The sequence below is a fragment of the Enoplosus armatus genome, chromosome 7 (genome assembly GCF_043641665.1).
Source record: "Enoplosus armatus isolate fEnoArm2 chromosome 7, fEnoArm2.hap1, whole genome shotgun sequence".
Lineage (NCBI taxonomy): Eukaryota > Metazoa > Chordata > Actinopteri > Centrarchiformes > Enoplosidae > Enoplosus > Enoplosus armatus.
In genome coordinates, this window is record NC_092186.1 from 7002853 (window position 1) to 7018575 (window position 15723).

The following is a 15723-nucleotide window of genomic DNA, read 5'->3' on the forward strand; positions in this document are numbered from 1 at the left end:
CTGGTTTCACACTGATTTAATGGACTGCTCTGCTGCCATATATTTTCCCAGTGAGGTCCACTGCAGTCACTGCTGCTGAACCTGTGACAAAGAAAGCGTCGTGGGAGTGAATCTCTTCACATGAATTTGAAACGGATGCAATGGCTGAACCTGAAAATACATTTCATTTGGAATCAGTCACCACATGCACCAGATGCTGTTGTATCATAGGATTTGTCAGCACTGTGACTGTCTGGTGAAATGTTCACAAGACTTGAAGATATTTGCCTTAGCAGACATTTAATTTTCTGTCAGTGAGCTATTTTCCTTTCAAGTCAAGTCAGTTCTATTTTACAAAGCCCATTATCACAAATCACAGTTTGCCTCAGGGGGATTTACAATCTGTAACCTGTACACCCAGCAGCTTCACCACGCACACCACCTACTCTACAAGTTCAGCGGCATTAGTACTTCGTATTTCAACAGTCAGTTAATGGTCATGTGGTTACACAGAATGAAAAGGGGATGTACAGAAAGGCCAGGCTTCAGAGCATCTCACACAGAAGCATGATGGGGGATTACCTATTATTAGAGTGGCCTAGTAGCTTAAGTTGCAAGCTAATCTGATGTCTGGTTGGACATGGTTACATGTTTGTGTTTTGTTGTGCAAGATTGTGTTGTTTTTATCTATAGCGCACACGCTGAGAATATAAAACGTACACTTGCATTATATTATATGATTTGATTCGGCACTCTATTTGGTAATTTTGTTTCATCCCACGATATTATTATTTTATATATTACACATATTACACGAGCTGGTAGCTTCGTTCAAGCGGCTTTTTGTGGTGAAGACAACACCCAGAGAGGTGTGCCCAATGTGTAGATGACGGCGCATTCATGATAGCCTGGTAAAGTAACAGCTTGATGATTTTACCTGGGTACTTCCTCCCTGACAAGTGGTGCAAGTGGTGAGGTCAATCTGTTTTGAGATTGCCCTACTTTATGATGTGCAAAGTGTAACTGTATTTTGCCACAGGAAAAAAATCATTTCATCGCCTATGAAACGCTATTGTATTTCACAATAACAGCTACTATGTACTTTTAATGTACTTTTAAACGCTAGATGAAGTTAGAACATTTAATTGAACTTTAAATTCATATCTTTGTCTCTCTGTGTTTTCTTACATAAACACGCGTTAAAATATGTTGAAAATAGAAACTGCTAGGGGAATTATTTTTTTGTAATTGTACCCAAACGCCTCATATGTGCACACCTCTTCTACATGAGCCCGTCACTCCATCCAGGTCTGTGATTGGCTGTTGTAACGACTATCACGGTACCGATTGGCTGCGAAACCAAGCTGGGAAACAGGAAGCTAAAAAAAAATCTTGTCAACTTAAGTGCACGTAAGCTTCAGCCTCACATTTACTCGTGTTCTCCAAGCTAACGCTAAGGTTAGAAAACTGGTCTTATCTGGTCGCAACTGAAAGACCAAAATGGGGTGCTTCTTTTCGAAAAAATCCAAAAGAAAGTCGTCCGAAAAGGAGGATCGTACGCCGACAACAACGACTGTCGAAACTACGACGACAAGCAACGCGGTTCCCCTTGGCAACAACACCGACGAGGCACCGAAGCAATACAGCTGGGATAAGCGAGAAAAGGTAACACGAAGGACCTGTAAAACGCAATGTAAAGTAATATAATGAAATAAACTCATACCTGGTGGAAAATGGAGGTCGTAACCAGCTAAAGCTAGTTTGCCTGAGTGCTTAACATCTTTTAACTGGTGTGCTAAGTCACTTCCAGGTAGCTACTGTACAATAAGAGGTGCCGTTGGCTACATTTACACCTTTTAATTTATAGAAAAATGTAGCTAGCTAAAACGTAAATGTTTAGCTGTCCTCTACGATGTGTCTACGAGTGTCAGTGACTCTGCTGTACCAACCAGTAACGTTATCCTATGTCGATATTTGTATATCTAACCTGATTTCTTGAGTGCTGCTGCAGGTAACGTTAAACAAACACTGTTTGCTTGCTGAGATTCATAGCGCAGCAGCAATTTATCATGGCACCCCAAAATATTCTGCTTTACATGTTAACTGTTACCTAACTAGCCAGGGGGCGCGTGCAATGCTCATTTTAAGTTGACAACACTCTTGAGTTTTAGGCTCAAACGCCTCGACCTACTCCCTCTCACTCCCATGTATCCAGCCTTATCTCATTATCGGATTACTACACAACACTGTGTGGTTCACTGTTCCACAGCTGACCACACTTAACACGGCTGGTTCAGCTATTATAGGCGTTGACTAAACGGTGGTTCAACTTCCGTTTTGACTCTTGGGGATGTTGCACCTTAAATGTGGTACTCTGGTAAAAATACATCCGGTAGTGGGGTCTGATAATAGTTTGATGCATAACTGCAAGTTTACAAGTTATATCACTCGTGCATGGAAAAGCCAAACTATTGTTGTGTTTGTGAAACATAAAAAACCTGTATAATTGGTGTGATTGTCTAAAATGCTCAATATTTCTAGAAGTAAGATACTGGTATGATTCAAACAAGGTAATTTGGTGCATCTAAATGTATTGTTTGAATACTCATCTAGTCACCTTTCCCTTTGCACAGGTTGATCCCAAAGACTACATGCTGACAGGGCTCAAAGATGTCACAGTGGGCCGTCTGCCTGGCAAACTGAACGGGCAACAGTTTGTCATCCAAGAGTGCGAGAACTGCAACATCTACGTGTTCGATCACTCAGCGACTATCACCATCGACGACTGCGTCAATTGCCGCATTGTTCTGGGACCTGTCAAGGGCAGCGTGTTTTTCAGAGACTGCAAAGACATCAAGTGCGTGGTGGCCTGTCAGCAGTTTCGCACACGGGACTGTAAAAAGATGGAGGTGTTCTTGTGCTGCGCCACCCAGCCCATCATCGAGTCCTCTACGGGGATGAAGTTTGGCTGCTTTCAGTACTTTTACCCCGAGCTGGCCTTCCACTTCAAGGACGCCGGGCTCAGCATATTTAACAATAACTGGAGCAACATCCACGACTTCACGCCGGTGTCTGGGGAGAACAACTGGAGCCTGTTGCCAGAGGCTTCAGCGGTTCTGGATTTCATACCGTCTCCAGACCCAGAGTCTGAATTCAAGTCTGTTCGAATCTCTGCTGAACCCACACGCAGTATTGTGCCTTTGACAAAGGGGGGGAGGCGTAAGGACAGTGAAGAGTCCTGCCTCTTTGTTTTCTTCGCTGGAGAGTACACCACTGCAAACGCCCGCAAACTGATTGATGAGGTGAGAAGAATAAAAAGGACGTGTGAGGAGGTTTCACTTAGTTTAACACCGGTCTTTTTTTGGTATGTAGAATGGTGCATCTGAAATGCTAAGCCAACATGCTAAGCTGGCTGTGTTGCTACTTAAACATTCCAGTGATGTTTGTGTTGTTGTCAAAATATGCATTACTCTATCACATAAGCATGAGACTGGATCCACGCGTCTTGTTGCAAGACACATCTTTACAGACGATCTCCTCTGTGTGTGTGTGTGTGTGTGTGTGTGTGTATATATACATGGAGGATTCTTTAAATACTTGATGTTCCACTGCAATCTTGGGTTTTTATTCCATAACCTTTTCTGTCTCATTTGCACAGGCAACCACTAAAGGTTTTGTGCTGATCCAGACGAAGGAAGTCTCAATGCGACCTGAAGATGTGAAGAGAGTGTTTCAGAACAGTGCAGAGGATGTCGTGGAGTGGATCACCAAAGGTAAATTTTCTTTTTTGTTTTGCTGTTGTTGCTCTAAAATATCTCCAAAATAACAACTGCTGTGGAACTCAGCCAGGTTTGTTTGATTGTATCCCACAAAGTTGTTTCATACATCTACAGTTACAGCATAATTTGAGTATCAAGTTGTGTTGTACGTACTACAGTAGAGCAGCGTGAAACAAGCACTGTGTGTCTTTAAAATATCAAAACTGGTAAAGAGGTTCTGTTTGTAATCTTCCAATAGCCACTAATAATGCTATTAATAATAACTGTTATATTTAAAAATTCTGTTTCTTTTGGATTATCTCTTCTACTCAAATACTTACATATTTTATTTCCTCTCAGATCACGGTTTGCTGTTGCTTTCTGCCATTTTTCAGAAGCTAAAAATAAAAATGACTCGGTGGACATGCTCACATGATTTCTATTCTGACAACCTCGCTGTCCAATTCTGTGGTAAACGCTGGAAAGTGTCAGGATCCCCATTTCAGTAGAAAGCTCTTATTATTTCATAACCAAATTGTGTGTTAAAATAATGGGATTTTGCACCGAGGGGGGAGAACTGTATTTAGCTGTAGTGTAAATGTAGCCATGGAGTCATATAACACTTTGGAAAAAATGTTTGGAAATCACCAAATTAAGAGTTAGGATGTTGAACTGTAGGATTGTGACTTTATATCTTACCACTAAAGGACCTGTCATTGCCCTCGAGCTGAACGGTGACGGAGTTGTGGAAGCCTGCAAGAACCTCGCGAATGAAGTGTTCAGCGGGACCAAGGTAACTGAACTGTAGCTGTGGCGTGTGTCCTTTTCTAGTTTTACACAGACCAGTTCTCTTTCTTCACAATCAAAATCACACCTAGAATATTTCATGTCTTCTTTTTCCACAGGTTTTTGTCTCCGATAACAAAAATACGTCCTCTCGAGACGTGGACAGCTTCTTCAACTTCGCTGACATGCAGATGGGCTTGTGAGTGATTTAAGTATCAAAACAAACTGCTCGTCAGACGTTGAATCTGATTTTCTAAACCCCCACCCCGTCCAGCTCGGGTTGAATATGAGCAACGTTTGATTATTTGCCGGTTTTCTTTCTTTTGTCCTCAAAAATTAGGTAGGAATGAAAACCATTAAGGACTGTGTTTGATAAAGCCTTTGATAAAACAATTCAGTTCATCAACCATGAGTCTAAAATTCATCCACAAACATTCGCTGTAAACCACTTAACATCTATTATTTGCTGAGAGTGCTGTGAATATTTATATTTCCATGAATGTATTCTGTAATTCTGTTGCTTTTATCGATTGTGAATGTAGCTCTTTGCTGTAAATGTGATTTCATTTTAATTTAAAGCTTTCTTTACTGTCTGAAACAGTCGTTGCTGTGGACAAACCATGAGCACAAGAATGCCTGAGGGAAAATATTTTATACATATATATAAATCATATTTTTATTTCTTTATAAGGATTTTTTTGTGTATGTGGTTTAGATAATGAACTTGTGTATATTTGAAAACATGCTGTGTAGACGATAACTACATCTTTATTGATATCTAGGCCAAAGTTTAATTGTGAAAGTTTGAGTGTATCTTGCTGTTCATTCAGATTTATTTTGTAATGTTTGTTTTATACGCTCTACTGAATGTTTTTGTATAGACACAACTTAATGTTCTTTATTATAATTTTTAGTAAAAGTGTCATCGCGTGTGACTTCATTTTGTTATCAAGCTTTTCACTCCTGTGTACTCTAAAAGGGAGATGATTGGGGAGGAAAAAAAGAGGGTGACAAACTTGAGCCAATGCAGCTGACAACAGTCTGTAATCACAATATAGTAAATAATACTTCCTCCTGAGTTAGTGTAGTTTTGGGCACTATCATATAACCGGATCAACCTGTCCTTTTTATATAAAGAGCTCAAAAAAGTTGAATTTGAACAATTTCAAATTGTTGAACAAGCTGTAAATGTAAATACTCCTGTCTGGCTGTATGTACTTTGTGTTAAGTTATGAAAATCACAAATTAGTGAATTATTTTCCTTGGTGTTGTTATGAAGCACATCGCTTAAATATTAGAGATTAGTTGAAACACTCATTCCAACGTTTTTCTGAAGCAGAGTGAATCATGGGGGAGTTCATTAACAATGCGCGGTCTAACTCAGTGAATCACAGTGAGCAGCTGTTTGACTTTCACCTACTTAAGAAGCATTATCATCATCTGGCTTACTATTGATTGTTCCAGTCAATGGCTTACAGTTTGACTTCACCTGCTCTGTCATTTATTAATTTATCACACATTGCAGATTCAGTTCAAGCAACATTTAGCCTGATGTATCAAACAGTTTTGTACAGTTGCCTTTAAGAAAAAAAAATCCATAGGGACTTATTGTAATGTACTTTTGTTTTTTGTAAACCTTTTGTACTTGAGCGCAGTTTTTGTAGAGCAATTTGTCTTCACAAATGCACATTTGTCTGTAATTTGTTGTTTCTACACTTAAAATGACACCCTGTCTTTACAAAACGGCTCATTAAAAGCTGTAGAATATCCCAAAAGCAAACTGGTGGCTGTCTGGTTATTTGATATCAGTGTGTTACCATTGTTGAGGACTTTATGTTTTTTTTTTGTTTGTTTTTTTGGTGTATGGATGAAGAGGTTAACGCCGGCGGATATATCGAGCGCACCCAGGTTGGAGGCAGTGCGGCGGGGTTTAGGACCCGGCGGGACGCGCGGTACAATAGAGCTGTTGTGCCGTGGTGGTGGACAGATTGCAACCCTGGAGATTCCCACTGTGGTGGCATACAAAACCCCCAAATTTAATCTATAGCTAGAAGCGGAGCCCCTGTTTCTATAGGTGTATGTTGGAGGGTTTGTCCGGGCTCATATGTGGATGTAATAAAGCGGGCAGCAGCGCGCGCACTGAAGGTAAGATGGGAGGAATGTGAACAATATGCTCGTGTGTTCAGTGGGGCTCAGTGTGCCAGGATTTGCCCTGGATGGTTTATCCAGGCCACGGGGCCTGCTCCTTTTTTTTCCCCCCCTTGCTTTTTCAGGACTCTTTTCCGCTTCTTTACTACACAAATATTAGCGTCTAGTAAGTGAACGTGTTTGTGTTACTTCGCTGTTTCCTATACTGAACAATACACCCAGTTGAGCTGAATGAATATGCGCCTTAATGGCTCTAGGAAGTGACATCTTTGTATGCTGGTGGCGCCCATGTTTGATTTCTCCACAGCCTGCGGTGCAGCCCGCGACAGGCCTGTGTATGTATGTATGTATGCATGTATGTATGTATGTATGTGCATGTGTTTGGCGCCAACAAGGCTCTTTGGGCAGGGCAGGCACTTGGTTGTTGGCGGTTTTATTTTTGTAAAAGCACCCAGTCAGTCTACTTGTAGCCCAGTCCAGCACCCAGGCATTAGTACATTTAGGACAATATACGAGGAAAGAAATGTAAACAAGGCGGCGACCGCGAATTTGTTTTCTGTCACCCAGAGACCTCATACAGGCCTTTCTGTACACTGTGATGTCATATCTGTGCGCAGCCACCACCAGATTATGCTGCATGTGTATGTGAGGAGATGGGACCTTAAAGTGGCTCTTTTATTTCCTTCAGTGGAGACGAGCTGCACCCACTCTGTAATGTCATTACATTAACATTAGTAGCAGTATTAGTGAGACTGAAGTACCATTATAACACAGAGTAGTGGTCCCATAACACAAGCCACAAACTACTTCTTGGTTGTCTGTTTGTAATTGTACAGAAATCTTCCTACCATAAGCTCATAGTGCAAAATGGCATGCAGTATCGTATTGAAATAAAAGATTACGTACGTGTTGCAACCAACAATTATAGTTTTGTCCATAAAATGTCAGAAAATAGTGAAACTCACTCATCACATTGCTTATTTTGTGTGACCACCAGTTCAAAACCTAAAGATATTCAATTTACAATCATACAAAACAGGAAAAAGTGCCAAATTCACACATTAGAGAAGTTGGAGCCAGTAAATGTCTGGCATTTTTTTCTTTTAAATGAATCGATTTATAAAATGAGTTGCCAATTCATTTTCTGTCAGTCAACTAATTGCTTTGTTGTTTGAGTACTTTAAGAGCACAAAAGCAAATAAGAAACGAGAAATGCTTTTTCATGCTTTTTAAATATAGAACTGAAAACACTGAATGGAAACTCGGGGAATATGGGCATGATTATGTATTATGATTATGTATTTGTTTCTGCATTTTATCGCGACCCAGTCAGAATTGTAGTTTTATACTTGGAACAGCGCAGACTTCACATTATTCGTCATTTATCCTTTTGTTTATTTATCATATGTTTGCTGCATTCGGAGACGGAAACACTTGTGTCAGCAGCAGATGCCGGGCGTTTTGAGTGCTTCGGAGGTGAACACACAGTGCACTGTGGTGTGTTTGTCTTGAGTGATTTTTATCTTTAAATATAGCACTGAGGTTTAGTCAAGAAACATCCTGGGATGACTGCTGATGGTGGCATTGAGATATAAAAGTTCAGTGTGTGTCAGTAGTGATTTAATGAGGAGTCTCTGTGATCAGACTGAAGTATGTCTATAATCGTGGCTTGGACATTTTAACTCATAACAAACTTGTACCTTTTTTTTTTCTCAGCAGTTGGCATCAGTGTAATTTACTCATACTATGGTATGGAGTGGAATTGGTGTCATGCTTTTCCCCTCCCACCCCTCCTGTGCTCATGGGGAATGTGAGGCATGTCCTGTCTGTTGAAACAGCGTACTGTATTTAGGGTGTTGCGGGTTTCAGTCCGTCAGTATTTTGAAACCTTTTTAATGAGTCGTCCCAGAGTGGTTCAGTAGGTTAAAGGCACATCCTGTGAGTGTGAACCTGTGATGTCTGGTTTCCCTTCACTTTAAACCGTCAAACCTGAAAAAATAAAAGCTAAAAACATCAGAGGTCAACATACTGGATATTTCTCTGGAAGGTTTCCAGCCAAACCATAACATTTAGCAAGAGGAGCAATGAATCTTTCAGACACACATCTTTTACATCTTTTCTTTTACACCTATTGTACATGTTTATCTTGTTAGGTTGACGTGTATTTCTTATTTGCAGGCACAAAATTAAGTGGCTCAGGGTTTATCAGAGGAATCTACTAGCATGCTTTTCAATCTGAGATTTATGGTGAGTAACTATCTCCTGTGTGTGTGCACACTGTTGGTTTAAATCTAAATATCTAGAATTTGATAATCAGTTTAAACACACACTTCTTTTTCTATACAATGTTAGGGTAATTCCCCAATGTGCATGTTTTTAATGTCTGCACTTTCTCCTCTGCAGGATGTTACAGGATGAAACGTCTCAGGTCCTCAAGCAGCAGCGACAGTTCTGACAATGAGAGTGAGTCATCTGTCTGAAGGACCCCATAACCGAAACCCGAAAGCATTTCGTTTCCTCTGCTGATTTTTTATGCACACCCTCTTTTCTTTATCCAGGCCCCTCTACCTCCTTCTCCTCCTCCGGCAAGTATGGCAGCAAAGCTGGAACCTCCGCCTCCAACCCGAAGAAACCGGCTGAAGTAAGTCCCCATCCTTGCTGTCAGGCTCTGTGCCAGGTTTTGTTAAACCCGAGGACCGGTGTCTGACTTGACTGTGTGCCGCTGCCTCTCCTGCAGGTGTTCAGAAAAGACCTGATCAGTGCCATGAAGCTGCCGGACTCCCACCATGTGCCCCCAGAGGACTACTACCTGCTGGCAGACACCTGGAAGCAGGAGTGGGAGAAGGGAGTCCAGGTGCTGGCAAGTCCAGACACCATCCCACAGCCGTCAGTCAGGTAAGTGACTGTGGACAAACCAGTCTGAATGTGCTACCAAAAGTTTGTGCGCCAAATCAGTTTCTTTGCAGGCTGATAGATTTTGATCGTGTCTTGTGTGTTTAGAATTATTGCAGAGAAGCCCAAGGAGGTGCTCTTCACCCACCAGAGGAAGTACATCCAGTCCTCGAGCCAGGAGATAACAGACCCAGGTTATGTCAACATCAAAGAGCTGGCAGAGGACATGTGTCGCTACGATCTGGACGATGTGGACCTTTACTGGCTGCATGCACTGAACAGAGAGCTCGACCGCATGGGTAAGGAACGGGATCAGAAGCGGATAATCCACCATAAAATTCACTGTTTGCTGGACAGTAAAGTCAGTGTCTACAAGCATGGACATCTGTCTCCCTAAACTGGGAATAAGAGCATTAAGATTTTTGACTGATGACGGTCTGCTGGGGTTTCTCCGACCATTTGGGGTTCTGTGCCTGTTTGTCTTCCAGGGGAGGAGCCCATAGACGAGCTGACAATGGAGCGCGCCATGGAGGCCCTGGAGAGGCAGTGCCATGACAACATGAACCACGCCATTGAGACGGTGGAAGGCCTGGGGATTGAATACGACGAGGACGTCATCTGCGACGTGTGCCGCTCCCCCGACAGCGAAGAAGGGAACGACATGGTGTTCTGTGACAAGTGCAACATCTGTGTGCACCAGGTAAACACACCTCATCATACAGGCAATATGTCGGCTCAGGATTTGTGAGCATTTGATTTAAAGATAAGTGTTGACAATGAATGTTTCAGTTGCACAATGACTTACTTTAAGTACCACATTAGTCACAAAGTGGTCTGACCTGCTGCTCTCCCCACAGGCCTGTTATGGCATAGTCAAAGTGCCTGTTGGAAACTGGCTGTGTAGGACGTGTGTCCTCGGCATCGACCCGCAGTGCCTTCTGTGTCCTCAGAAGGGCGGTGCCATGAAGGCCACACGCGCAGGCACCAAGTGGGCGCATGTGAGCTGTGCCCTGTGGATACCAGAGGTAAATAAACAAACCCCTCTCTCCTCTGCTCAGCTCCTGACCTCTTCATGTTGTTCTACTGTAAAGTGTTAAATAACCTCTCATCACAGCCGTACGTTCTCCTCTTCTGTAGGTGAGCATTGCTTGTCCCGAGAGGATGGAGCCCATCACCAAAGTCTCCCACATCCCGCCCAGCCGCTGGTCTCTCATCTGCAGTCTGTGTAAATTGAAGACGGGCGCATGTATCCAGGCGAGTTTGGATCTGTGTGTGTTATTGCAGTGTTCATGTAAACACCTTAATCTGGTTATCTTTGTTGAATTAAATGGATAGTTCACCCAAAATCTGTCCTTTTGAGTATCAAACATTCGTGAACAAACAAAAAACATTTGTTGCTCAAAATGATGCTGTTCTCAAATTTACCATCAGTACAGTAGAAGATGGTGAATACAAGACAGAAGGTTTAGCTTAGCATGCACAGAAAACTGCAGGACATGTTTCAGCTTTTCAGAAAGAATAATGAAAGAAACTCCCAGCATACTGTTATAGTGGAACAGAGGGGGCAGGACTTGGTTCTCTATACGCACGCCACACATTTTAATTGTGCTTTTGAGCCAGAAAAAAAAGTCACGTTTGCTAACGACCACTGTAAGTAACAAAACGTACATTAAACGTATAGTTTAATAGTTCGACGTTTTTGGGAAATGCGCTTATTTGCTGCTTATTTGACAAGAGTTAGATGAGAACATCAACACCACTCTCTGTGTGCTAAATATGGAACCACAGCCGGCAGCTAGTTAGCTTAGCATAGCATAAAGACTGGAATCGGGGGGAGTCTTGTTGTCACCATGAGGTGACGGAGACTCCCATAGTGTATTTCCCAAATGTCAAACTGTGTAAATTCATCATTGTGACAAATAACCACAGTAAGTGCCTCATTGTCCGTCCGCTTCTGGGGCAACTGGGTTTCTGCACAATATATAAATCTTAATCTTAAATGCTACTCTTACCATAATCTTGTTTTTGACAGTAATTGGGTTACAGTCCATGTAAACATAATACCCCCCCCCCCCCCCCCCCTTCACCCCACAGTGCTCTGTAAAGAACTGCACCACTCCTTTCCATGTGACATGTGCCTTTGAGCACAGCCTAGAGATGAAGACCATTCTCGATGAGGGGGATGAAGTCAAATTCAAGTCTTACTGCCTCAAGCACAGCACGTCTAAAACTGGGGAGGCTGGCCTGAGCCCAGCTCGCTGTAAACCCCCCGCCGAGGCAGAGAAGGTGGGCCAGCGGGCACAGAGACTGCAGGAGCTGGAGGAGGAGTTCTACACTCTAATCCAGCTGGAGGAGCTGGCCCAGGCCCTCGGGCTCTCAGACCGCCTGGCGGACTTCATCTATCAGTACTGGAAGCTGAAGAGGAAAGCTAACTTTAACAAGGCTCTGCTGCCCCCTAAAGAGGAGGAGGAGAACCTGGTGCTGCAGCCTCAGGAGGACAGCATCCACACACGCATGCGGATGTTCATGCACCTGCGACAGGATTTGGAGAGGGTGGGTGCTTTTTTTAATAGTCTTTAGCGTTGAGTCCTGGTGTTTGTGGTAACTGAGCAAGTCCGGAACATTTCTCAATATTATAATGTAAATACACTGTATTTGTTAACTTAATTTTGTTCATTTTATATTGCTTAATGGGCATTCTTTACAAGGAGCCCGACAGTTTATATGCTAGTAATGAGCACTGTATCATTGTCAATTTGAGTATAGCCCATTTTAACATATTTCATCCATTGTTATTCATAATATTAACAAATATGTCTGTCTTATAAATCTCCCATGATCCAGTGTGTACATAACACAAGCCAGTGTGTGACATAGAGGTAAATATTGAGAAACTCCACATGAACTATGTACTACTAACTTTAGCTTTGGGTTAGGAGGTTACTGAATTTCCTCAGCTGACCTGACAAAATCAGCGTACATTGTCTTCTTCAGTGTTCACCTTCCTCTAGTTTTACAACATGGAATCGCTGTTTAAATCTAATCTCTACAAATCAATCTACGCTCATCAGCAGAAAAACTCTGCAGCAGGTCCTGGAGGATGCGTGAAAATGGATGGGAAGGGAGGGAAAACTTGCTGCAGTCTGCAAGAGAACAAACTTCTAAAGCTTTATGTTTTTGAATGGCTTCAAAACAACAATGTTAATGTCCTGATCCAGACCCCAAGCCAGTTCAGGAAATTACTTTGAAAATTGCAGTCAAGTCAGGAAAACTTTAGGTAAGAACTGTAGTTTCCACATAGACAAAAGGTTGTCACTGGTGCCTCTAATATTGATTTCAGAGGGCTGCAAATATAGATTCTCATAATCTCATTCTGCCGGTTAAGAATGGCAGAAAATAGTGAAAAAAGCCCAAGGTGACTTCTTGTAATGACTAGTTTAGTCAGATCAGCTGTCCAAAACCCCACAATATTTGGTTTATTATTATAAAGACAAAGAAAAGCACATTGGAGACACTGGAACGAGTAAATGTTCCGTCTCAAAGGATCGATTATCAGAATAGTAGCAGATTCATTTTCTGTCCATCGATTAATTTAATTGTTTCAGCTCTGTTTTTATATTTTTACTTGATATAAATCAGTTTGTCCTCGAGGGTGAATGCTTTTATAGGCGCTGTCTAGATTATACACTTAAAAAGTGTGCAATGCTTGTTTTTTAATGGACAGTTATTCATATTTTTCTGCAGGTGAGGAACTTGTGTTACATGGTGAGTCGGCGGGAGAAGCTGAAGCTGTTGCAGAGTAAAGCCCAGGAGCAGATGTTCAACTTGCACGTGAAGCTCGTGAACCAGGAGCTCTCTGCTGGTGAGCCATCTGTTGTGTCATTCTGTCACCGCACACACACGTGATTATTGATTCCAATAATCTTTCTTTTTTGCTAATATTTAGTTGTGACATTCGAATCACCGTGTTTGTCCTTTGTTGTCAGGCCTTCATTCTTCATTCCCAGCGGAGAGCATGCTGTTTCGCCCTCCTCCGAGGATAACTCTGAAGCTGAAAATGCCCAAATCCTCAAGTCTTGGAAATGGAAATCCCAGTTCCAAATCTGGTAATGGGCCGCTCTGTCCGGACAATAGTGGCAATGTTACTGAACATGCCGGGGAGGGGCTGGGTCAGGGGAAGCCTCAGCTGCATGGGCGTGGTCGGAGGGAGGAGCGCTCCAACGGACGGCTGTCTTCCTCGAGCCACTCGAGCGGCCCAGCGCTGCCCGTCAAACCAACTGGCAAACCTTTTGCCCTGCACGCCGCGCTCCACGGCCACTCATCCAACAGTAACGGCAAACTGGACCAAGACCGATCGTGCGTGGCGAAGTCTAACGGCCTCTTTGTGGCTCAGAAGGACAGTTCTTGCCAGACACCCAGTGACAAGGACGCTTCAAATCAGGCTTTGGACAAGAGCAGTTTTCGCAAGTCTGCCATGGAGCACTTTGGCAGGTCCTTCAAAGAGGCGACCATTAACTTGGTACGGACCACAGAGGACCTGCGGGCCTCCGACAAACTGTCCCGAAAGGGCTCAGCCAAGGAGAGGCTATGGGCTAAACCCGAACACAAAGTGAAAAGCACGAGATCGTACCAGGACAGTGACGGATACTGTCCTGACCTGGAGCTCAGTGACTCAGAGCCAGAGGCCAAAGGGAGGCACCGGCGGCAGGTCGGGCTGCCTCAGCCAGACACTCCAAGGAAGGGGGTCAGTGGTGGGAAACAGTCGCTGGGCTCCAGACACCCCATGCAGAGGTGACGGCTGTTTGTTTACTCTGCTCGCTGCAACCGCTCTCTCTCTCCTGACCTTCTGGCGATCTTCCAAAGTGCCAGGCCACCTCTGTGAACACATGGGTCCACCAGGGACCGGACCAAGACCCAGTGGGATCCATGAAGAAGCGTAGCGTTGTGTTAGTGTTGGTTTGAGAGGAACAAATCTGTCTTCTGAGATGATCATGCTTGCCTTTCATTACATTTTGTACTCAACTTTGTATTACACACCCCCGCTCCCCCACACACAGGCTCAGTTTGCCTTTGACTAAAACGCCTGTACATAAGATTGGGATGTAAATAATGTTGACACGTCACACATATTCCACTTTAACAACACTCCAAAAGTTAAATCAAAGTTGTTGCAGAAATGAAAACCGACATGCCAGATGGGAATTTTGTAGTGAGTTCCAGCATCTACTGCACCTGTGCTGTCTGTCACAGTTGTTCTAACACAGGTGACAAACCGACTCGGTGACCTTTTTACATTTGTCAAGTAGTGCAGTCATTTTTATGAATGCAAACGCCTTTTGTGTGTCAGAATGCAGTTTTACACTATTAGTACCTGAGTACAGATGTGTAATCGATGGCAGTCAGATTGCCTTTACTACTGGCCTCAGATCATCACATGAGCAGCCTTCATCATCACAGACTTTGGAATTTATATTTTCAGTTTTTTCTGTTACTTGTGTCGCCTTTTTTTTAAATAATAAATGACCTATCTAGTTTACTAGGGCTGGATATTGTTAGGTTTTTTGGGGTTTTTTTTTGATACAGGTGCTGATTCAGTTCGTATGTTACTTTTGTTAAGTCTGAACTAATTATTCCCCACAAAAAAAAAAGCTTTATCTTTGTATTGTATGGGCCTAATTTCTCAAACGCATCCGTGTGTAATGGTGTGTTAATACAAACATCACAAAATGAACAAAATCAGGATTTAAATAAGGTTATCTGATGAAAGAATAAATAATCTAACCAAGCATTCTGGTGTCAACTGTCAGTAGTTTTTGGCCAATTATTCAAGTGTAACGTCTGACTGTGGTAATAAAGTCACATGACTTTTTCAAATGAGGTAAGAGAAAGCGGATGAAACTGAGCCTGTTTCCTCATTTATAACACACCCAGAGGAGGGGCGGTTTAGACCGGTGGGGGCAAAGTGACATCAAGACAAGCTGGTGTGAAACATGGCTTTCACTTCTTATCCACGTCACTGTAATAACTTAACAAATACACACTATATGCATGGAGTGCTGTAGGATTAGTTGTTACTGAGTGGTTACTCTGTCAACAAGGTCTTCAGAAGTATTGCACTGAACTGTGCACCACATTCCCACAGTGCAGTGTAAATGAAAAG

The 15723-nt window shown here is 42.8% G+C and overlaps 2 protein-coding genes across 2 annotated transcripts; both read left to right on the forward strand.

The window, feature by feature from the left end:
* Positions 1–1479: 1479 nt before the first annotated feature.
* rp2 (RP2 activator of ARL3 GTPase) lies at positions 1480–4905 on the forward strand. The gene is made up of 5 exons (XM_070909515.1): positions 1480–1644; positions 2613–3281; positions 3638–3752; positions 4445–4530; positions 4643–4905. Exons 1-5 carry the CDS (start codon positions 1480–1482, stop codon positions 4724–4726), a joined length of 1119 nt encoding a protein of 372 aa, XP_070765616.1. The 3' UTR covers positions 4727–4905.
* A 4169-nt stretch (positions 4906–9074) lies between these two features.
* jade3 (jade family PHD finger 3) lies at positions 9075–15374 on the forward strand. Its single transcript, XM_070908719.1, has 10 exons — positions 9075–9134; positions 9230–9312; positions 9409–9566; positions 9672–9862; positions 10052–10263; positions 10421–10588; positions 10701–10817; positions 11658–12116; positions 13308–13425; positions 13550–15374. Exons 1-10 carry the CDS (start codon positions 9086–9088, stop codon positions 14356–14358), a joined length of 2364 nt encoding a protein of 787 aa, XP_070764820.1. The 5' UTR covers positions 9075–9085; the 3' UTR covers positions 14359–15374.
* Positions 15375–15723: the final 349 nt, after the last annotated feature.